Source organism: Pteropus alecto, unplaced genomic scaffold, assembly GCF_000325575.1.
Source record: "Pteropus alecto unplaced genomic scaffold, ASM32557v1 scaffold21, whole genome shotgun sequence".
Taxonomy (NCBI): domain Eukaryota; kingdom Metazoa; phylum Chordata; class Mammalia; order Chiroptera; family Pteropodidae; genus Pteropus; species Pteropus alecto.
Window position 1 is genome coordinate 20,964,743 of NW_006436282.1, and position 24,937 is coordinate 20,989,679.

The 24,937-nt window shown below is 41.2% G+C and overlaps 1 protein-coding gene across 1 annotated transcript in view; it reads right to left on the reverse strand.

Moving 5' to 3' along the window:
* The window catches only part of CPVL (carboxypeptidase, vitellogenic like), a 93,497-nt gene that overhangs the window by 46,459 nt on the left and 22,101 nt on the right, over positions 1-24,937 (reverse strand). The window contains exons 4-8 of the mRNA XM_006912028.1: positions 24,249-24,307; positions 22,747-22,826; positions 17,136-17,202; positions 4,042-4,164; positions 3,273-3,404 (exon numbers count right to left, since the gene is read on the reverse strand). Coding sequence (XP_006912090.1) covers positions 3,273-3,404; positions 4,042-4,164; positions 17,136-17,202; positions 22,747-22,826; positions 24,249-24,307 — 461 coding nt within the window. The remainder of the gene's footprint in view (positions 1-3,272; positions 3,405-4,041; positions 4,165-17,135; positions 17,203-22,746; positions 22,827-24,248; positions 24,308-24,937) is intronic.

Sequence of the window (24,937 nt, forward strand, 5' to 3'; positions counted from 1 at the left end):
GCAGAGGAAACAGCAAACCCCAAAGCCCTGACCGTGGGAGTGAGCATCCGTGGGAGTGCGCCTTGCGGGGCAGGTTGCTATAATGCAGGTTATCGACTGCTCGGCCATAGCCTGTGGAGGGGCAGGGTGAAGGATGTGGGCAAACGTGCCAGTACCTGGAGCTGGCGGAAGTTGTCTTTGGGATTCTAACAAAAAAGCCAGCCATCGGCTGAGGGCGAGAGCAGTCCCATGGCTGTGCGCTTTCCGCCTGTCACGCTCAGCTGCAGAGGCAGGCGTGGACTGGCAGAGAGGTGCATTCAGCCAGGACTGTGCTTTGGCCAAAGGATTTGAAGGCAGTGCGCAAGGGGCACAGGCTGGAGATGTATGGAATTCCTGACCTTGGGTTTAAATCGGGTCATCAGAGAAACTAAGACTTGAGGGGGTTGGGGGTCATGAAGAAGTAGACAACAAGGCTGCAGGACTGTGACTGGAGTTGGTGTATTCGCAGAAGTGAGAAGAGGGAGGATGGGAGCTGGCAGCTGGAGGAAGATGTTTGAATCTGAGGTTGTGGAGTGATTGTTGACTTCAAAAAAAAATTTTTTTTTTTTGGTAATGGGAATAAGAAGCTAAGGTAAAGAGAAGAATAAGATCACTGAAAAAAAAGATGATTAAGGAACCGAGGGACCAAGTATTTAAAGGCTCATCAGTGTGGATACTGCAATTACAAGAAATGATGACAAAATAATGCCACAGAGAGGGACAGTGAGGCAGGAGCTAAAAAAAATATTCAGAGAATGAGAAGGAGTAAGCCAGGGGCTGGTAGTTAACTACAGGAAGAAGTGGTGGGTGGTGAGTGTCATGTCAGCCCAGAGGAGGTGTCTTTTTTGTAAAATTTGTCCACCCAGAGGGGACACGGAAGTGAGCAGTGGTCCTGAATGCATGAACTATTGTTGAAATTAATCTTTAGAAATTATTCTCAACACCAGCAGGAACATAAATTCAACCTTTAAGAATGGGTAGGATTTCAGAAACAGTCAAAAATCATTTGCTGTCCAACAAATAAGGTGGGTGGTCAAGACCTGTGTAATCCAGTTTCTGGTCAAAACGTGTGTCACAATGACGACTCAGCAATCCAGAATATCATTGTGCTAAGGGAGACAGGCCAGTATCAGAGCTGGGCCACTGTGCATCTCTGTAGACTCTCTAAGATGTACCAGGAGTTTTAGAGAATGCCTGAAAATTACCTCAGGAGAAACACCGGAGGGGGAATGGCGGGAACAATTCTAGCTGTAGGCCTGCCACAATCTGTTATGTGGCAACTGACTCACCCCTCCACGCCTCAGTCTCTTCATCAGGGAAATGTGAGTGTGTGCGTGTGTGTCAGGAGGGAAGGAGGTCTCCGAAGTTCCCTCCAGCTCTGAGTTACTGCTCTTTGACCAACTAAATAATTTCACAGGATCAGAACACCAAACAAGCTTCATTATTGAGGCTTGAGATGTCGATATTGGTTTTCTCTTGGATTTCAGGATTCCTTGGCAACTTCTGTTGCAGATGTTAAAACATATTTGACTGCTACTTGCTGACTTTCCAAAGTATCATTTACTCTATTTCCTTTGAAAAAGCAAAGATCTTTATGTTTTAATTCATCATTCAAGTTATTGGACTCGTGGGCAGAGAGACATTGCATACCTTAAAGGTTTTTTTTGGTGTTGTTTTTTTTTTTTCTTTGTTTGTTTTCTGATGAATCTGGTCCGGGAGAGACCCTATGTAACCTCACAGGCCAGCTTCTCATTATCTCTGAATACACAAAATACCTGAACTTTTCAACAGTATTACTAAATCCTATAGCTACTACATCACGTACCACAGACATCTTTCTGCTTTCTTTATCCCTTTGGGCCTATCAAATACTCTTGCTCTTGACATTGCTTATTCCCTGTGTGCTTCTTCAAAAACATATCAAATGTTTCACTTGCAGACTGGTCTTGTGCAATGCAAAATCTGATATGAATTCTAAATTCTAAAGGTTTACTCTTTCTGCCTATCACAACAGTTAGCCTAAAACCATTTTCAAAAATACTGTCATTACAAGTTGAAGAATGATCCTACATGCCCTTGATCAGATCTCTCTTCCTTCACATTTACAGTTGCACAAGAAATTCTGAATCTGTGCTTTGCAGCCACAGCAGGTGTCCTGACACAGACAAAGGGGAGACTGCCAGCATCCTGCAGATGGCTCAGGACTTCCTGAGCTCAATCCAGTGGCACAGCTGTCTGCTATCAGAATTCATAGCGTGGACAGTCACTGCCATGGGGGGTTTCAGGTAGTGCCCTGACACCCACTTGTAAAATGGAGCATAATTGATTTTATCTCCCTTCTTCTTAAGTTTGTATGTCTCCTGTTTTGATTTGAACCAGCTGACCTAGAAGACTATTAATATCGAGCCTCAGTCTTAATAAAAATAATGCTGTTAGATCAACTATGACAGGATGTGCTTCCTATAACAAAAAGATTAAAGCCCTTAAAATTAAATCTATGCTTCATTTACACGTGTTTCTAACCTGATGGCTTTATGATAAAGGTCGAAATTAACCCTAAAGAAGATTGTTTAAACAAGATCTTTGCCTGCATTGGCAAACAAACAAACCCAAGCAAAACCCTACCTCCTATATCTAATATTTAGCGTAGTCTTACATTTTAAATAACAACAAAAAGAGGGTGAAAAATATGGCCATATTACTCGATTCTCAATTTCAATTTTAGGGAAGCCACGTCACAGTATTTACAAAGACCAATAGCCATTTGTAAAAGTTTCGAATTACTACACTTTATAATCTTTGTTCCTGACATCCGGGAACATGTGACATTTGTTACACGCTGCGTTCATTTCTCTAGCCGAAACCCTGTGTGTGGATATTGTCTTTCGGAAGGGTTTAGAACATATTTTGAAGCATATGCATCCACTTTCTTGGCTGCCTTTTTTTCTGATTGCCTCACGATAGGGTGTGCCTTTAGGCCCTGTGCAGCATTTAAAGAAATCAAACAGTTAATGAAAGACCCAGTTAGATAAACACCCCGAGGTGATCTCAGATTTACAATCCGGCCAAAGCAAATTCAAAGAAACCCGGACTGTTCTTTCCTTCATTAGGAGCCCACTCATCTTGCCCCCTGACCTTGGACAGCAAAACAGATACACTGGCCCTAATGACAACAAAAGCCCGCACCACGTGCTTCTAGGCACCTCCTCAGCTGGTTCTCATTGCTCCAGGGCGGTGCAGGCCCCAGGACTCACTTCAAAGGCTGCAAACCACTTCTTCTCCTTGATGTATTTCACACACTCGTTGCACTGCTTCTGGAAGTACTTTCTCTGCTTCTCATCCAACAAGCCAATTTGGTATAGGAATTCTGCATAGCCCTTTATGAGCTGAAGAGAAACGAGACAAACGCAGACACCGCAGAGGGTGAAAGGGAGAAGGTAGGGAAGCCCGTTCGCTCGGTGAAATAACCCTTTGTCATTTGTCAATTTCGTGCTGGAATTCGTCAAAAACGAGAACTATACACACACACGCACAGCCCGATGCCTCCCGAACACACCACATACCACAAAACACAGTACAAACACAATATGTGTTCATACAAACAAAAGAAAACAACACACGCCACAGGCCACATGCTACACACATGCTACACAAACACACACAAACACACATACACAATAGATACATAATGCACAAACACACACATGTACACAAAACATACACAGACAACACACACCACACAATATACATCCAACACACATGTACGCAAAACACAAGGACACACACACACACGAACACACACACACCCCTACACTTGTGCTCACAATTAATCTAGGCTGACATAGTAAGTTGACACCTTAAAACATTTGGTAAAGATTAGACGATTGAAATTATCAGAGGCAACTGGGCGACAGTATTTCCCTTCATCAGGTTAGGTCTCTAAGGTAAGAGGAGCCTCCATCTGATTAAAGGGGATTTATTCTCCTTAAGAAACAAAATAGAAAGGAAAAAGGGGCCACCTACTGATTCGGGATCAGAATAGGCATCTCCAATAGCAATTCCCTTCAGGTTGATCTTCTCTGACATCAGGGGGTTGAGAGTGTGGATACAGTGTGCAATGGCGGGCACATACTTCCCTGCGTAAGACTGAGAAGGGTAGACGTCAAAATGAACCATCGCAAATATATGTTAGTAAAATTCCGTGCTTAAGCTGATTAAAATAACAGTCGAACGGCAGTGTCTCCCCATGCGACACCCACGTGTTTCTTAACCTCACACTGTAAATTCCGCAATAGCAAAGAACTCTGGCTTTCACCCCTTTTATCATCCCAAATAGCACCGAGTGACATGCGCGACACGGGTTAGGGACACAAAATGTAATAAGTTAACGTGTAATCAATGAACATTTTCATTTCCTTCCAAAATAATAAGAATAATAAAAATAGACCGGTGAACACAATTCTGCTACCCAGAGGGTTTTTCTTACCAGAAAATTCCATTAAAACCTTTATTAAAAAACAAAAATCTTGAGGCCAAAAATTAAGATTTCAAAATCTGTATAATGATGCAAATTTTGAAATCAACATGTAGAAAAGGAAAATATATATTAACCATTAAGATTGTCACTTTAACTTACCTGTTTCCAACCTTTTCCAGTACAAGCTTTTTTTTTTCAGTTTCAAAAGATTTTGTGAACACAAACCTAACAATAATGCTGCTTTTAGATATGCTGGAAAAGCTACTATTAGTTCAGTATATTGTATAATATTTTGTATTTTTTCCATTAAGAAGTCGCTTTCTCGACATCTCCACTTGTATGTTTAATATTAAACTTCATTATGCTTAAAATGAAGCTCCAATTCCCAAGCCCTCCTTACACACTTCCTTTGGATTCATGTTAACACTGTTCTTCTAACTGCTTAGACCCAAAATCTCGGTGTCCTTTATCTCTCTCATATCCCACAAAAGTCCATCAGCAAATCTTGTCAACTCTACCTATTCTATCAAGTATGCCCAGAATCCAGTGTCTTCTCACACCACCTCTTCATCAGCTTGCTCCAGGTACAACCATCTCTCACCTGGATTATTACAGTAGCCTCCTGACTGCCCCCTACTTTCCCCCTCACCCTCATCCAGTCTATTTTCAAGACAGAGGTCTGTTAAAACATAAATCAGATGAAGCTACTCCTCTGCCAAACCCTCTAATGACTCCCCAGCTCCCTTGGAGTAAAAGCAAAGTGCTTTTTCTGAGATGAAAGAGCAGACACGACCTGGTCACTTCACTAACACTGTCCCCTACGACCCTCTCGCTCAATCCTCTCCAGCCCCTCTCAGCACAGTCATGCCTGTGACCCACACTGTCCTGTGACCCACTCTACCTTACCTGGAACACTCACTTCCCGTCACTTCCCTAAGTGAGGCCTTCTGAGGGATGCCGTCTCTGGCCACCTTGTCTAAAATTTTCACACCTCTTTTTTTTTTTTTTTTTTTGACATTTTCTATTCCCCTTCTCTCCTTTCCATCTTAATCCTTATCACTCTCCAACAAACTTTTACTCATTTATCTTGAATTATTATTCCCCCACCGGGGCTAGAATAGAACATCCATGAACACAGGGATATCCATCTGTTTTGTTTATTAATGTATTCCCTGTGCCTGATGCTGTTTATTTGTTACTGCTCAATAAACAATTGTCGAATGAATGAATCTTGAAATAACCTGCACGCATTTGGAAAACAGCAATGCATATATGTTCGAAGTAGCCTAGAGGCGTTACATGGGTCCATCTGAGTCTGCAAACCCTTAGCAATACTTCCAAGGCTCTCCATGGGTCTGTAATTCAATGCCTGGGAACTCCCAAGAGCACTCATTTATTCCATACCATAATCATACTCAGGAGATAGCATCACTATCCTTTCACTGTGAAGACACTGGGGCTCAGGGAGGTTAAGTTGCAGAGTCAGAATTAGACTTGGTCTGACCTACTCCAAAACCCAAACTCCTTCCAAGTTATGGTAACAAAATGTAATTTACATAATTTACACAAAATCTCCTCACTGATGCAGCTTCTTTGTGCAATAATAATTATTTAGGCAAAGTACTGAATCAAAGCAATTTATCCATTCATATGCATGAACACATTTTAGCTGCCTTGTGATTCTGTAAAGATGTGTTTACATGTCTGAAATTTGGTTTGTTGCATAACCGTGCTATATATTCTCTCATTAGGCACAATAAGTGAACACTTATCAAGTAAAATTTCTATAAGATGACCCCAAAAAAGCAAATTTCCTTGAGTAATCATTTCATTGGTAAAGATGTATCACACAATCTTCATTCAGTGATGGTTTTTTGGGCAAATATTTTGTCAAAGGCATTATACTAAATACTTCGGGAGACACAAAAATGAATAAAGCACAAAACTTGTAAAGTTCACAATTTCTTTTGAAAATTCATTATGGAAAACCTGACTCAAATGCGATAAGGCAAAGTTTACAACCTCGTGGATTATTATGCCCACAACGTATACATTGCCCAGCACATAGTGTACATAAAAACATAAAAACATATTCGATACATGAATGACTTATCTGACACTACTTCTAAACATTTTTTCTCAATTGGATATTAGTACAAATGCTAAAAATTATATCTTCTAGCGATAACATCACTCCAGTTGTTCTGTTATAAAACCTGGCAATAGAACACTTCTCTCGTCTCTTTCTGAGATAGAAAGGTATATACTTTAAGTTGCTATATAGGTAGTGATGACAAACTTAGGCCAAAACACCCACATTTTTATGGCACCTCCCCCCTTGTGACCATCATGTGTATCTGGAATATATCTAGGCAGGAAATGAAGAAGAAACACCTGCTCAATTTCTGAGCATCTACTATGAACCAGGCTATTATACCTACTTTTATTTGAACCAATTTAAGGCTAACATCATCTTCCTATATTTTAAAATGATGAAAACAAGGGTCTGTTAGTCAAATTTTAGTCAAAACTCTAGTTGGAATTCGATCTAGGCTTGGCTGCCTCCCATTTCTTATATCAAACCATATTTCATTCAATAGTCCTGGAATAGACAATCGGTTTCTGGTCCCCCAAGTTGGGGTCCGACATTGGGTTTATCCACTACGTACTTGCTAAGCTGAGCATTCGTGGAAAACAAGACAGTCAGAGGGGTAATTCTATAACAATATCCAAAACAGATTCCTCAATGTTCGATCCACATTTGCTAATCTAACAACGAGGATGTTTATCTCATTTTTCGCTTCCTAATGACTATCACACACTTCCTTGCCTGTGTCAGTGTGACAAATCCTTCACTGCCGTTTTCATTAATCATTCCATTGGTTGAGTGACTCAGACTGTTACACAGTAGACAATTATAGGATTATTTTATGGAAAACAGACACTGAAACGTTATAGTGAAATTTCAATTATTTTCGCTCTCTTTGTTGACACATATTTTTTCTTCATTTTTTTGCAAGACCAGACTTGTTTATTCTTCCTCAATCATTTATTTCTCAATTTAACGACTCTCTGACCACCAAAAGCGCATTAAAAGACAACCAGACAATAAATCAAGTATGTTTTATTTTACCCAGTTTCCCCTTTGCTGGATATGTCTTAAATAGAACAGAATCCTTTATGTTGGGGGGAGAATTTAGGTGTGGTTGTCTGATGAATCAGAAATGGCCCCTTAGGACTTATAATTCTGATCCTGTAATTTTATAAGCTTGTGCTTCTTTTGTTCTGAATTCTGCCTGTAACAAGGACAAACGCAACAACCACCACAACTATTAGCCCTGCGGTTTCTCTGATCTCTCACTGGTGTTCACCAATGTGGGCAGCAGCTGGCCAATGACGCTCCTGAAGCCTGTGAATTAACACTAACCTTCTTCCATAGGATCAGACCCTAGCCTCATAAAAGCTCAGAACAGCATCAAAGCGAATATAAAAGGAAAGAAGACAAGCACGGCCAGAAACTATCTGAACACATATTATTTTAGAATTCGGTGGTGACCTGCAAATGAGGAACTAGGCCATATAAATGTATTTATCTAACACAACAATTCAAACTAGGTTAGCATCAACACATCAGGTTCTTAGTCTGCCCTTATAATTCCGTTTTAATATTTAAAGAAGCTTCAAGCTGCAGTTTCCAGCACGGTTCTGGTATGGTTCATTTTTCCCATGCTGATCACATTTTGAGCTCACCTCTGACAAAAAGGGACCAGAGATGAGGTGTGTGTTGCATCTGCTTGTATTTGCTGGAGCTTAAAGAAGCAATAAACCTCTAGTCCTCCTTCTTATATCAGAAAGATCTCAGAATTCAGCTCTCAATCTTTTATTTCTCCCATGAGGGAAAAAAGTCTCAATATCACAGTTGAATAGTGGTTTTAAATCTGGGTCTGCAATCTTTCTGAGTTCCTAAATGATGTTTGGAGCAGCCTAATGGAAATCACATTAAGAGCATATTGTACTTGTAAAAATAGTCTAGAGAGAATGTAATGCTTGGTTAATTATCCAGATGTGTAAAAGCACAATGAAATTAGACTTAAAGAAACTCGTAACTGTGTATTCCGCCTGAATCTCTGCCTTATATGTTTCAACAATATTCATAGCAAACTTATTGCACCCCTGCTACCCGGTGACTTTAAAGGGAAGAAAAAGGATTCCATATCTAAAATCAAGCTTCAATCAGCTCCTCCTCCAGTAAAAAAAAAAAATCATGTCAGAGAATAATACTATAATCGAAACAATGTCCTCTTACAGAAATTTCACATATGTTAGCAGTTACTATTGTTTAAGTTTCTCTCAGCGGTCTACATTTCTTACTAAAGTTTAGTAAAAAAAAGCAGTTATATTCATTCTCTGTCATGCTTCTAAGTATACATTATATGGTAAAACATGTAGAAACTTTATGGGTGACAATGAGCAATGGCCTTTGAAATGAGACACACCTAAACCCGGTAACAAAATGTCACTATCCACAGGCCCGAATTCCTAACCTCTGCCTGGCAAGTGGAAAAGGGAGAGCTGTCAACCTCAGCCACGGTATGTTGAGACCGTCTATGGTCAGCGTCATTCTGTGCCATTTTGCCGCTATGCCTTCGCTCCCCCCAGCCACTCCAACGGGACTGAATATCTCTCCGAAGAATTCACTTTGGGGCTGATGACAACTCCTTCACGTCCTCAGAAGGAAGTGTGCCGTCCTTCTAGAGAGAGTCATACCAGTGTGGTGTTCTCTCGCTATCTTGAAGCACAGACGATGGTGGAGCCGCCCCCATTTATGGGGGCGATCGGAGGGGATAGGAAATATGCCTTGAAGAGAATTTTGCACACATATTGAAAACCACAAAAATACTGTTGAAAACCCTGTTTAATGGAGTAACACAAGAAGCAGCAAAGAGGATGGGATTAAACTGAGATGACCTTGACTTCATCTAGCCTTCGGGTAGAATCTTACTTCACTTGCACCATTATTTTCTCTGAGGAGAAAGAAGGTGTGGTCTGAAAATGGCCAGTTCAGAAAATTAATGAATGGGGAAAGCACTTCAGGACTGTGGTAACCTCTACAATTTCCTAGACATTTCTAGACTGTGCGTCATCTAATTTCAAGACCACACTGCTGTAATTAAAAGAAAAAAATATGGCTTCTCACAAGAATATGACTTTATCTAAACATCCATTTCTCTTGAATATGAGCTTAAAAAGAACTGCAGAATCTATAGGAATAAATATATAAGAAAAACTTTTGATCTGTATCCAACTTTTGGTCACATAAATTTATGCAAAGGTATGTACTGCTTTCTAAATGATATATTCTTATTTCGTATTGAGAGGATGCATCTTTAAAAAAAAAAATCCATCAATGACAAGAGTTGATGAAAAAAATATGTCCCCTCCGTCCCCTGCAACTGACCTGGTGTCAATTTTGGAGAAACCCAGCTTGAAGCCAGGTGATTCAACCACATGAATAAACCCTTTTGTTTAAAGACCACAGTTAATTTGACTTTTAAATAAAGACTATGAACATACTGAGCCACGGTCGACAAAATTGAGTCCTTTGTTTGCTCACTGTAGATAGAATTCAGAAGGTTGAAGCTGCATAATAGATTTAACTTAGCATTTCCTGTCCCCAACCTAGACATCTCACCTAATCAGGTACTATTTCTGTCACCATGCCGCTTGATCCAGCATAGTAAGTCACCAGAAAAAGCTTCTCATCAGAAGTCATTACTTCTGATTTACTCATATTCTTTTCCATGTAACTAAAGGATCAGCAAATATGTGTTGATTCGACTTAGATCTGCTATCCAAAAGCCTGAGGCCCAATTTGCAAACATTTCCATATGCCCCTGTTCAATTTTTCAGGTTGCAGCTTAAACCTTAACTTTTCTAATACTAAACTCATTAAGCAGTCACAAATCCGTTTTCAATTCTAAAAGAAAATATTGGCAAGTCAGATGAACATAACTGAAAATAGACATTTGTCATGAGCTCAAGAGTTAAAGCAGCTTGAATGTTATCTAATAAAATTCAGCAAGTTCCAAGCTTTTGGAAATAATTGCATTCCAAGGACTTCGAGCTTTTACATCACTTGAAACTTCCATTTATTCCATAAAACTTTACGATTAAAGCCAAGTCTTTATGATTAAAACTAAGTCTTGGCCAGAAAGAAAGAAACATCCAAGAAGTTAGAGAACTTCTTTTCTGTTTATATAAGGTTGATAACCCTTAGAGATTCTGCTCAAAATATGGAAGGGATGTTTGACTCCCTTCTACTGAAAATGGGTCTGTTCTGTGGGAAGAGGCAGGTCTTAGAGACAGTACGGTTTTGAGGAGGGAGCACGCAGCCTCCAGATAGCATCTCCTTAAGTAGGGTTACGATCCTTAGCCAGTCCCTTCACTACAGTATTTGAGCTCTGCAGTCCAGCTAAGCTTAGGTTCAAATCCTGGCTAGGAAATCTTGGTAAGGCCTAACTAACCTCTTTAAGCCTCAGTCATCTCATCTGCAAAACGGAGATGATAACAACAGTGTCAGCTTCATAGGGTAGCTGTGAAGATTAAACAAGGTAATGCACAAAACAGTGCTCAGCATCATGCCTGTTGTACGATCCACTCAATAAATATTCTCAAACAAGACCTACAAACAAAACAAGGGAACTAGATACTCTTGAAGGACCCCTTCTAGGATACCATATTCAATGATCACAAGCCTGGGCTAAAAGAATAATGGTGTAGGCCCACATAAAGTGAGTATAGGCCTACTGCTAGAATCTCTCTCCCATCTCTCATTGGATGTCATGCCTCTACTAGTGTGTCAGTGCTTAAAATTCCCAACTACAAGTATCTTTTTTATGGCTTAGGCTCTGTCTTCTATTCAAGTGCAAGCATGTTGGGAGTAAGTTTAATTTATCAGATCCCTTCTAATGGACAGTGAGCTGATGGCAAGTCGGAATAGGGGAGAGAAACAGAACAATCATGATGGGGATGAAGAAAGTGTCCAGAAATAGGACCTGAGCAGAATATACAGCCAAGGAAAAGAAGGCTGGAGGTGGGAGGTAGGGCGCTGGATGACCCTGAAAAGAAAGAGTAGAAAGGAGCATCCCCAAAGCCTGGGAAGCAGGGAAGGGCCGTGGAAGGGAGACGAAAGGAAGCTGGAAAGAAATATCATTGATATTTTAATTTTATCTAGCAACCGCCTTGCATGAGGCCATAGATAGCATTCATTAAACACTGTGCTTAGTATTGTATGAAAAAAATTAAACAAACGTAGCTCTCACCTACTGGGAATCTGCCATCAGAACCCAGTGAGCCGTGCGGATTTCAATAAAGGCCGTCAGACCACGTGATCCCAGCAGGACTCCACTCATGCAGACAAAGATAAAGTATCCTATGAAGCTCACTAATTTTTAAATAGCTTCAAAGTTTTGCCTTTATTGGACCCTCAAATTAACCACGGTTGCAAAACTGCTTCTAAGGGGGAATAGGCCCCTCCCTGTGGCTGAGGAAGAGATGCCCAGTTTTGACAACATGTCCTGCCATTTTGGAAGAGCTCCCACTCATTGCCACAACCACCCGTAAGTGCCGAGTCTTTCACGGGACTGGACATCAAGACGCATGCTCAGAGAGCAACGGGCAGTCCCCCTTCCTCCCGTCACTGCCCTTCCTTCCACCGACGGCTGTTTTGCTTTAACTTCTAGCTGGGCCATGTGCACTTGAGAAGATTCTAAAGTGTGTCTATACTTCAAGAACAAGGGCAATCTCTCTAATAGTTACTGGCTCAGAAAGGATAACACTTAGAAAGAAAGTTAATTATGTGGATTAAACGCAGCTTGTTTCTCTTTTTGAAGTACTTTTTTTTTTTTTTGCATGCCTGGAGGAGGGTGATTTACAGACACATTTGTCTCTCTTTAGAGAAAATTAATTCCATTTGGTGTTCTGGGCAGAAATGGAGAGAAACAGTTCTTCCTTCTCTGCTGCACTGACTGCCAGCGGGCACTACGCCTCTGGCCGCGACCTCGCCACGGTCCACGCCACAGGGGCCAGGAGCCTGGGGTTGGTTCTGCCACGTCTTGCTGCTATCTAAAACTTCCAGCATCAACTTCTGAGCTCCGTTATCATCTCTCAGATGAAGGGAACTATGCCTTTCAGAAATGATTTCAAAATAACAGAGGAGACAACGCCACGTCCCAAAACAGGTGAGCAGAGCTTTCTAAAACACCCCAGCCCCTGTCCACACGCATCGGGCCATATGCTATGGAGCCATAATATATTAATGCCACTTTTCAACATGAATGGTAAGAATAGTCATCATATGTTGGGGACTCTCCACAGCCAGTCACCCTGCTAAATATCTGAGGAGGATTATCTAATTAAACGCTCAAAACAACCCTGTGCAGTAGGTACTATTATTACTTCCAGACTCGCTTATACCAAAGCAGAAAACCAAACAGCTGCTCCAGACCCTTCAAGCATCAGGTTACCCTCATTCACAGCACACAAATGTCGAGGATATTTATTTAGGTCCAATACACTTGCACTGAAAAGCAGAAAACCATTTCTTCTTAGTTTATGTATTTAGTTTTCAAGGATGATTCTACAAATCGAGTGGCATTATTTGTTCAATCTCCCTAAGAGTGTGAGGAAATTAAGAATTCATAAGAGAAAGGATTTCCCCATCTTGAAAACTCTATAACAACATTTTTGTTTTTTGATGGTGGTGGGCGGGGGGTGGGTTTGTACTATGTTAAAACTGCAATTATACATAGATGCTGTAAGAGTACATGTAGGTAACTACAGTGGAATATCTAGTAAAAACAAATAACCCTGGAAGTGATCTAATTTTAAAACCAACCCCTCTGATGGTAAGATGAAAAACAGAAGCCCAGACACGCTGAAGACCACGTTTGGAGTCATCTAGAGAGAGGCAAAGCCAGCAATGAATCCCAAGTCTCCTGATTATTTATCCAGAACGCCTTCTTCCACTTATCCATTCTGCCTTTAAACAAGAACAAACTAAACTGTAGAAACATAGCCTTCTAATGACAATAAACCATTAAGGCATTATTTGGTGTTCTTCCTTCTAGAAAGAGATGAGCCCCCAGACTTAATGTGACCCATGCAGTTCTTATGAAGATGATGCTGCCTAGCATCAGCGTCTCTACCCCAGGCCTTGCCTGCCCTCCTTCACATCTTCCTCATCACCCAGAAGGCAAAGGTTTCCTTTAAACTATTCATTCTGGCAGCAAAGAATGTCAAAAGAAAATTGTCCTTTCCTGCACACATTCGGAAATTACATGCGTGAAGCCATCAGGCAAACATGAAATAGACAAATTTTTCATCTGGAATTTGGCAGCTTTGCTGAAAGTTAGACATTGTGCGGTTAACGACATCACCACATTATTTGCAAGACAAGGAATTACACACTAAGCACATCAGTCTTATGTCGGAGGTGGAGAATGGGCATTTTCCAAAGTTACTACCAAAAATGACAGAAGTGTCTCTTCCTGCCGCTTTCTCCAGCTTGCTTCCGAAATGGGTTAAAAGGCAAGGAATAGCAGGGAATTACTGGTAGAGATCCTAAATAATCCTGACTGGATAATTGGCTTTAAAAAAAAAAAAAAGCAGTCAGAAGTCTTTTCCAAACAGCTTAGAAAGAAAAGAAAGTGGGCACGAGAAGGAAGTTTATCATTCCATTAATGTGCCTCTGCCTTGGAAAAACTGAGACTGTTTTTTACTTTGACTTCCTTAGAGTGGACATCCGTGGCTTGTGCTTGCCCAGCATCCTTCCAGCCCTCTGAAATCATCATTTGGATCTTCCTGTGGAGACCAGTCATATCCCACCCTCAGAGGGTGAGGGCTCCACTGTAATCCCTCCCCTTCCAGGGTACAGGGATGGGCCTCAGGTACCATTCTGGTGAATTGTATATTCTGCCCCGCTCATCTCAGTTATTAGTTCTAGAATGGACATGGGATCTAAATGGATCATATGAGATTCAGGAATTCGAGTAGAATTATCGAGAAAGAGAAGTTGAGCTGGGGGTCTACACCAGAGCTCTGGAGTGGGAGGAGGGGCAAGGGCACAGGTGAAAAGAACCAACCAGAGAATGAAACCAGTGAAGTACAAAGCCAGGTGAACAGATCAAGAGAGAGAGAAAATCCTGATGACGATGTGAGAGCACCCGCATCCACCTAAACCTGTTGTCAACTCAGTCGGTCTTCTTAAGCCACTTTAAATAGGGTTTCTGTCACTTGCAAGCAAAGGAACTCTGACTAATACACCCCTATTCATCCTCAAAGTCCAGTTTAATTATCACCTCTGTTTGGCCTTTCCTGAAGGTCCCATCTTGAGAGAGAGCTATTTTCTCCCGTGCTATTTGTCTTTATAGCTCTTTCTCAAATTGTATTTTTCATTCTGTATTGCACTTAAATTGTTAAGCTTTCAAATGTAGGATGGAGTCAATGTCTTATTAATTATTGAACTTCTAATAGTTGTCCAATGCCCCAGACATAGTAGACATTCAATATATGCCTGTTGGATTGAACTGAGTTTGAGTCTAATTACTCTTTCAGTGAAGCTGGTTCCCTCCCGTGATTTCCCTAACATGTAGAATGAAGTCCAAACTCTGTCACGTCGGGCAATCTCAGCTTGTCAGCACGGTGGCTTTGTGCTTTTCCTTGAGTGCACCAAGCTTGTCCCCACCTCATGAGTCTTTGCACTTGTGGCTCCTTCTTCCAGAAAATCTCTTCTTCAGATACTGCAGCCATCATCATATTACATCACTCAGGATTCTGCTCGGTTGTCTCCTCATTGGAGAGCCTTTCTCCAACAATCTGATCCAAAATAGCACCTTCATCATTCTCTAATCACACCCTGCTTTATCTTTGTCATGATACCCATCACTGCCTGACTGTACAGTACATATTTATTTTTTTATTTACCAGTCTTCACCTCTAGGTCTAAAGGTAGGGGATTTTGCTGTTTTGTTCACAATTGTATTCTTAGCACCTAGAATTTTTCGTGTTCTCAAAATATTCTCTGCTATCCATTTTTAAATAAACTTACATTTAAAAGGATAAAAAAAGCAAACCTCCAAATCTAAACCAATATATGCAAGTGAACCTATGTATTAAACTGTAACATAATCACCTTAAAAAATGGAATTAATTCTTATAACTTTCAAACATAGTACTTTGATTTTAAACCTGTGGTGACATTAGTCTAAGGATAAAAATAATTATAGAAAAAAAAATATTGAAAGAGTTTTAATATTTAATATTAACTTGGAGGTTTCTTGTTGGCAGTGGTACTAATGTAGTAATTGGAAATGATTTCGCATATATTGTAGGGCTGAGCAAAATAATAAATACACTGATGCTGTTGGGACCCCAAGTCCTCAGCGTGAAAGAAGGGACATACAGATAGAGACTGGGGGTAATAAAAGAACCTTGTGATATTGAATTAGAATTACGGGAATTGGTATGAAGTCATTTTGTTTCCTAGCTCTGCCTACAAGCTCTAAAAGAAATTGCATCCCAGTGGCAATGAGCGCACTTAGAACTCAGGTTGTGGTTTTTAAATACCATTCTCCGTTAAAAAGAACTCAGGTTCCATTGAAGAAATGACTGATTCCAGGGCTAAGGCAGCGAAAGTACAAGATAATCCTAGAAATATGTTTGTGCCTCAAAGCAAGGAAGTACTCAGACTAATGAGGATCTGTCAAATGGACATTGAAGGCAGACCGAGGGGCTCCCATTGACCAAATATGGAACAATCTGAGTATTAAAAACCCAATGAGAGCAATAAATTTTAACACATACAACAGAAATAACAATCCATTAGTCCACACTGATATTTTAAAATGTGAAAAATGAGAATAGGAGTGAAATATCTTCTTTATAGACTAACAGATGCTATTCACAGGAAGATAGGTCGGAAAAATCTGGTATCTACCAGATCTTAATGCTGGAAAGGTACCTTTTTCCTTTTGAAAATAATAAATAATCTGAGATCAGGTGGATACCTGTTACCCTGAGATCTGCCACCCGATATTTTAGCATCCATTGATGACTCCTGTCTGAATCTGCTATTATGTGTGGGGGGAGGGGCGGAGGGTCAGAGGTGAGTAGTGCAATGGTATCAGTAGTAATGAGACAGACAGATAGACATTATGTGCCTCCTGGTGTGACACATACATAGAAAGTACACAACATCATCTGTGTGATGTTCTTGCCAAAATATTTTCACTGAATTTAAGCATTGAGGAAAGAATCCAACAAATTCAGAAAACAGAACATTCTACAGGCCACCTGGCCTAAACTCTTCAAAATTATTATCATGAATGACAATAATAACAAAAAAAAACATAGGAGACTGAGACATGACAACCAATTCTGATATATAAACCTTAATTCAGCCCTGGATTTAAAAAAAAATATTATGGAGGAAATTTGGGGGATAATTGAAGAATTTTAATATGGGCTGAATTAATATTTGGGGGTGTGTGTACACATTCCGAATGAATAAACCACAAATGTCATAAAATATTTCAGTCCTTATGAAGTTGGAAGCACATAAGAAAACATGAGTTCAACTCACCTCCCCAGTGGCATAAAAGTCGTTCTCTTTGTATTCGGGAAACAAATGGAAGAACTGAATTAATGCACTACAAAAAGAAAAACGACAATAAGAATCACTACAAAAAGAAAAACGGCAATAAGAATCACATAGCTGTGCCACCCAGTCTAACCCTTTGATATTTGAAATTGTAAATGCACACAAACTTCATTCCTTTAATAGTTTTTTTTCCCTCTGATCAGTCTGGTTTTGCCCAGATGATGGCATTGTGACTCACTTGCTCTCCCCCTACCCTCTACCCCGCCCTTGTCCTCCGTGTGCCTGCTCCTTTAATCATTAAGCCTTAGGACACAGAATTAACTGAGCCTCAGGTCTATAATCATGGGGACAATAGATTTCTGTTGGACTCTAGACGAAGGATAACATTTTGGCTGTAGATGGATTTCAACCCCAGGCCCATGGAGGCAGAACAACCACCCCACTGGCCAGGGGACCAGGCCTCAGGCCCAGACGGGATGGTACCAAGGCTGATTCCAGAACCAGACACAATGATCAATGACCTCATCCCCCTCCAATCATCTAATCAGTAGCACCCACGACCCCAACTCCTTTAGTTTCCATGACTACTGATTTTTCCCTATATAATCCATACCCCCCGAGACACCCAGGGAGCCAGGCCTCTGAGCGATGGCTTGCCAGTGTCTCCAGAACTTGCAACTCTCAAATAAACCTTACTTTCTTTCTGCAAAACTTGCACATATCTCTTCTTTGGCTTAGACCCTAGCAGGCAGACCTGTTTTGTCCCAATAAGATAAGATACCATTATGGCATATAGGCATTTTATTTTTCAGTCTTATATGCATAACATTCCATTACTGTGTAGATGGTTAAAAAATACTTGTGGTCTTGCTCTGTGACACTAAGTAGTTCAGACAAGTGGACATCAACACTCTGGGCAGGTTTCCAAATCTCTGGGTTACCAACTTGGATCCTGCACTTATAGAGGGGACCCTGGAGCCAAATGATACAGCTTTCACCTACTATTTCGCAACTCTTGGAGGCAGTTCTGCAAACCTTCTGACCCCATTCACCTGTGTTTGTGAGGAGGCAATGGGAACCTCAGCTGCTTACCAACTTCTCCCTGTGGGCAACCCTGAACATTTCTACTAGGGCTCCCGGAATTTCAGTGTTTTAATAACCAAAGAACAGAAACACTGCAAAATGACTACAGTCCAAAGCAAACCACCAAATGGCCACAGATATTGAACTAAAAATACAGTGGCCTGTGGGGTCAAAAAATCACATTTATAAAGAATGCCAACAGTCACTTCGATGAGTTATGCTGAAATGGATTTAAACAGACTCAAGAAATTATTTCATAATAAGCAAGAAAAGGGTGGATTATTAAATGATACTCTACTTGATCTTCAGAATCCTTCAAAAAGAAAACAAAAACTTGTAAAACTCAGAAGCTCTAAGAATGTTTTGACCCAGATGGCAGTGCCAGAGAATCTAGACAGGGTTTTTGTTCCAGCTTTCTGCTAAGGGACTAAAAGCCATGAGCCATGCAGTGAAGATGAAAGGCAAGAAGGCCCTGCAAAACCAGGAGAAGGAGAAAGTTCAAGGGTTAAAGACGGGCAAACTGAGTCATTACAATCACCACGATCCTGGCTATACTTAATTTTTCAAAGGCTCTATAAAAATCCACCATTAAGCACTACTGTAGAGTTTAGGTATGTTTCTCTATTTATTATTTACAGTAACTAAAATCTTTGTAGCAACTAAATCTAGAAAGCCGCATTATGTAGCTTCCATGTTTGTGCTGGCAATAAGCTGGACTCAGAGCAGAGATAAAAATAGGAGTTTATCCTTCATCCTTCCTTCTCTAAACTTCAGGCTAAAAATCGACTTCTCTTTTTCTCTTACTGCTGTCTGGAGAAGCAATAGATAGTATAATATAGTAAATTTCAGTGGAGGCATATGCTGTAGCTTAAAACTTATTTGCTTGGAGAATTTGTTGGCGAATTGTTAGGGTTGCCAGATTAGCAAATAAAAATACAAGCCTTCCAGTTAAATTAGAATTTCGAAGAAACAACAAATAATGTTTTAGTAGATTCCAAGTATTACATGGGACATACTTAAATTGAAAAATCATTCAATGTTTATCTGGAATTCAGACTTAACTGGGCATTCTGTCCTTTATTTGCCAATCTTAGTTGAAGGAGACAATTTCTTGGGTTGCTTCTAGCTTGAAAACACCAGGATTCTCTAACTGAGAAGCGAGGCTTTGGATACTTCAGTTAGAGTTTTAATTTCACAGAACAGAAAAGATCAGAATAGAAAATTGGCCAAAAGTAGCCAGCCCTCGGCAGGTCTTTCTTAAATGAGATTGAAAAATGAAAAGAGTAAATTTAGTAAGTTAGATTTACATATGGCATTTCCTCCCTTCACCGTGTTTTAGTCAAGGATTCTTATTACATGGCGAAGGTTTGCTTAAAAATCTAATGTAGAATCACGGCCGCATGAAATTTCGAATTTTAGAAGCAGAATTGCTAATATATAAAATACATAATACGTGCGTGTGTGGGCGGGTGTGTGTGTACACACTCCATGCATGTATTCAGGCACATGAGCGATAGGGCACGGGAAGCACGCCTCTTCCAGGTGATTCCCCTGGGCAACCCTGCTGGCATAGCGCCAAGGCCTTCTCTAATAATTATAATTTTAGTCAAAGGCTACCTGTTGGCAGAAAGGTGCTTTAAAGGACAACAGGAAGAAACACAGTTTGCAGGAGAGAATGACTAGCAGAAAATTACTCCTCATATGTTTTTCAAAAAGGGGAGATGGTGGGTTCGGGGCAGAGAAGGTGTGTAGAAATGAGCATGTTCTAGAGACGGAAAGGTAGAATTGGGGTGTGATCAGTTCTAATGCAGTCGGAGGCATAATAAAATCCGAGATTTTTGGGAGAACCGAGGTTAAAATAATCTATGTGAAAGCTACGGAACAACAAAAGCCAAACGAGGTGCAGCCTTAGTCACTGACAATTTGACCGACACAAGCTCAGCAACAAGAATCTTGGTGCTTCTGCTGTGCTGCGGTGAACAGGGAGTCATCGCCTGCATTCAGACTGCTTCTCTCTGGCGTGGCCGAGCCAGGATCTCCGCTCCGGGAGCGTCATGCCACGTTCTCACTTAATATATGAAACCTATTTCGTAGTCACATTGTTACTAAGCTTTGTTTAGCAATAGAGGGAGTTCCCATGCAAACCAACATGTGGAATTAAATGACGGTAGCGTTTCCATTTGGCTGCTAAGAAAAAGCTTCGGGCACATCATGAGAACCGGGACTGTGAGCCTTGATTACTACTGTGTCGCCAGCACCAGGAAGCATCTGGCACATAGTAGGTGATCCATAAACAGTGGTAGAAGGAGAGAGGCACCAGTTGGTACACTCCAAATCAAAATGAGTCATTTATTATCATTTAGTCAATTTTTTTTCTAAACCAGAGAGTCATTGTGGCTCAACAGAGAAAAGAGCGAAAAAGAAGACTATTTAAACATCTCGTTAGTGATAAAGTCTCATTTCCAAACACATAGAAAAGCAGCCTGAATGTGAATGTCAGATGCCGCTTAAGGAGTCTTATTCTTACAGCTGGGCGCTAGTAATAGTCTAAAGAAATGGGATTTTCAGGGAAAAAAGAAAAAAAGAAGATGGTTTTCAAAGGGAAAAGAAGAAAAGCTCACTCTGTAAACCCATAGTAGTCCATTTACAGGTTTCAAAGCCACCTTCTTATTCTACCCGCCCATCTGGAGAGCCAGAGAGAAGAATGTAGTCACCAAGGGGGAAAAAAATAGTGTAAACTAGAAAGGAAACAGCTGAAATCAGTTCTCTGCACTACTCCTGATTAGCCATTTTCCAGTTCTAAGGGCCTGAAGCAAAAAGAACTAAAACAGCTATAAACAATGGATGCTTTGAAATAGGTTCTCTTTACATGTCATGCAGGAAGAGATGCACCACATGGCAGCACTGGACATCCACAGGGAGGGCCAACTGGAAGCTGTGACCATTTGGGGGGAGGGGAAGGAGAGACAGGAAAGGAATGGCAGGGTTGCAAGACTCTGGCGTAGGGGGGATTGATGTGTTTCTTCTTCGTACAGAACCTCCGCCCTCAGGGCGTTGGCTCATTAAACAACTAAGCTTGTTTGGATTTAAATCCAAAGCCTGTTGGGGGGAGGGGGAGGGCAGAGAAGTAGGTTTCCCATCTGAAAAATGAGAGCACAGAGTCAGTACTAAACGAGAAAGACATGGTCCTTGAGTGAACTTGTGAGGACAGCCATTTAGAGTATGTCTGTGGACTGAGGAGAAGGTGTGTCAGCTGGAGCCAGGAAAGCAGGACCCCTGCCAAGATCTGGCCGATCTGCTCCCAGGATCCACTGTGCCTGGAAGCAGAAGTGTGGGGTCCCAGGCACCCCCCTACCCGGAGACGAAAAGCAAGTGTTCAAACGAGGAGACGTGTGGCAAATGAAAGTGTGGAAGACAACAGCCTTATTCTTTTCTGGTTCCGAAAGCAGAGGACAGAGAACAACGTCTCCGGGAGAAAGGCCTGGAAGTTCCTGTTCCCCTCTCCCCCAGCCACCTGCCTCCGGGAGAAAGAAGAAAACGGAAAAGCTTTTGTCAGAGATCAAAAAACTCTGACTCTATGAGATTCGCTTTCACTTTTGGACTTGGTTGAGTTTGCTCACCAAGTAATTAGCGGAGTGAGTGTTTGGGGGAGGTTGGGAGTCGAGGAGCTAGTTAACTCTTTCCAGCCACTAAGGTTCTTTTAGTAAATTATTATAATGCATAAATAGTGGTAGCCTAGTGATTGGAAAGAATTCAGGACTTGGTCTCTAGTAATAATTTACGAACTGGAAAAAATGTGACCAAGTAAGAAAGATCGCTTACTTAAAAAAAATTGTACTAAAAATAGTTATTAAAAAAATGGAAGAAATGATATGTATACCATTGGATCAGGCTTACGACTTTACATTTTCCTTCAAGATTTTTTAGTAAAATAATAATTTCATAAGATGAAAGGAAAAGGGAAGAAACTAGCTAATGAGCTGAGCTTTCGGCATGAAAAACCATGAGAAGAAGCAAAAGAGTGAAAAACTGCATCTGAAAGTCACAAAAGAAGGAATCCTGAGAACAAACAAACATCTGAGGAGATGTTGCTTCCTGGCAAACGCAAAGTTAAATACAGTGTTGGAAAGCAAGCAGACACCTCTCAGACATCTGGTTGAAAGTCTGAAGATCAACTTTGGTAGAATAATTTTGCTCTTTCCATTGTTTCTTAAAGGGTATTTTTACCAAATTACAATTATGCCTTGAGAAATCATCTCTCGTTGTTACTTTCTCTGCTGGCCATTTGCACGATTATCTGTGATAATGTAACAAAGTGGAAAAATCGGGTGTGTGTGTGTGTGTGTGTATGTGTGTGTGTGTGAACTCATGTAGAAGTAGTCTTAAAATGTCTTTAGGAATTTGACCAGGAGGACCGATCAATAACACTTCTGCTGCTGAAATAATTTTCCTATTGAAATAGAAAAATGTTAGGTCTGAAGAAGGCCAAGAGGGAGCCAGGACCTTTTACCTGAACAAGTCTCGAGCCACATCATCCTCATTGACTGCATATCCCTGGGGATCATCAGTAAAACTGAAGCCCGTGCCCACCTGAAGGTGAAATAAATAAGTGGGTATAAACACAGAGAAGCAGACGCTTCGGAGCCCACAGAGAGATACCTCACTGGGAGGAAATCGACCTTACTCCAAAGGCCAAGCCTCTGACCTCGGATTTTTGCCATCGCCCATGTTTACTTAGTCATCTTCACAGGAGGATGCTGCATCTCACCTATGTCCCCTCCCTTCCTCCAAGCCCAAATAAAATATCAGCACAAAACTCTGCCCTGGGGGCAATGGCTGAGCTGTCCTGATCCACCAGTGCAGACCCTGCCAGATGTTGATTTAAGGATGAGGAATTCACCTTTTCCTGGCCCCTGCTATGGTATCAAAAGACCCAAAGTTGTCCCCTGTCTGACATCTGGAGGATGCACTGCAGTCCTGCCAAGAAGGAACTCTCTAGGCTGGAGATAAAAGATAGTTGTGTGTGTTTCGTTTCCTTAGTAGTAAGAAAGATGGCCACTAAGCCCTTTCACCTTCAGCAGACTAGGGGCTTTAAAACAATTAAGAACTAGTTTTTAAACTAATATTTCCTTGTCCCTAGAAGTTCATAGACAACTGAGTTGTATACAAAAGAAGCAGCTACTACTTACGTTGTGTAAATAACTTATAGAAGGAATGTACCGCCCACTAGGTATAAATATTTTTGTTGGTTTTTTGTTGTTTTTTCCTAAAACACCCAAGGAAACAGGACATTTAATTCAACTTTTATTTAAACATGAAATGACAGACTAGGAAAGGATGGCTGAGAAAACATGGACGGAGGGAGACAAGAGTGTTGCGACTTTTTCTTCTCCCTCTCGACCTGTTCTCTCTCTAAACCATCTGGGAAGTGAGAGAAGTTAGAGAAATCAGGAGGCAAAGACACACCCAGCCTGCAGAAGCTGATCCGAAAGTGGCTCTCCTCTTTTAGTTTATTGGACTCAATTTTAGAAGAACTTCCCAAGGAGAATTTCACTTTTTGTTCTGAGATGAGGCATTCTGCTCCCTGTGATAAGTGAAGGAGACCAATCCTGACGTTTTATATCTAGAATGCTATTGGAAAGATTAGGCATCCCAACATGATACAATAACCCATGACATGGGGAAGCCGCATCGTCAATGGCACAAAGCCAATCCCTTATCCTGGATGATATAATTCAATGACAGGCCATTTCATAAGATGAACTATGAGGGCAGGGGAGGAAGTAGCAAGCAAAATTCTCAAACTTGGGTGTCATGATACCTGTTAGAAAAGCAAGATCTCAAAATAAAATTTTAATAGATTAAATTCTATCTTAGAAAGAAAAAAAAAAACCAAAAACCTAAATCTCTATTTCCTTCCCCCTACCCCCCTACTTCTTAAGTATACTTAATAGAAAGAAAAAAGACAAGCGAGGCCAACATTGACTCTTCCTAAGGCTGTCGCGTACTCACTGGATTATCGATGTAAAGCATGGAAAGCGTCGTGGTCCAAGGAAAGTCTCGAGCATGCACTAGTGAAATGGAGAGAAGGTTTGAGACCGGGCGGTGAACACAACATCCCACCGAAGGCCTCGCTCTCTGATCAGGAGGCCGATGCGCCCATCTTCATCCCATCAATGGACTCCTGGGGTCCCTCTGACGCTGCTTCGTCCTCCCACAGTGGGGAACAGACACCAGTACCTTTTCCTTCTCCTCTGCTTTGCTTTCCCAGACCCGGAAGGATTCTACATCTAAGATGAAGTTTGAAAACAAAACCCAGTGCAGCGGGTGCAGGTAGAACACCCATCAACCACCTACGTGATAAACCCACCTGTCCCATCCAATGAGCCACCCTGACATCGGGTCCTCCTGAACCCTCTTCCTCCCGCCCAGTGCTGAAGAGAGTGACCTCAATAGAATCAGCACACATGGTTTCCAACTGAGTCACAAACTGGTTCGCCCTCCAAATTCTAGCCCAGGGAAAGCAAAGAATCCTCCCCACCCCCTAAGAAAAGAGATGGAGGTGAACCCGGGTTAGAGCCAGCCGCGGTTCCTTCTCCATTCCTCCCCTCAGCCCAGCCCCCACCCACAGTATCTTGCTTCCAAGATATCTGATCATTTATGTGACTGAATCATACAGGGTTCAGTTCATGTGAATAATT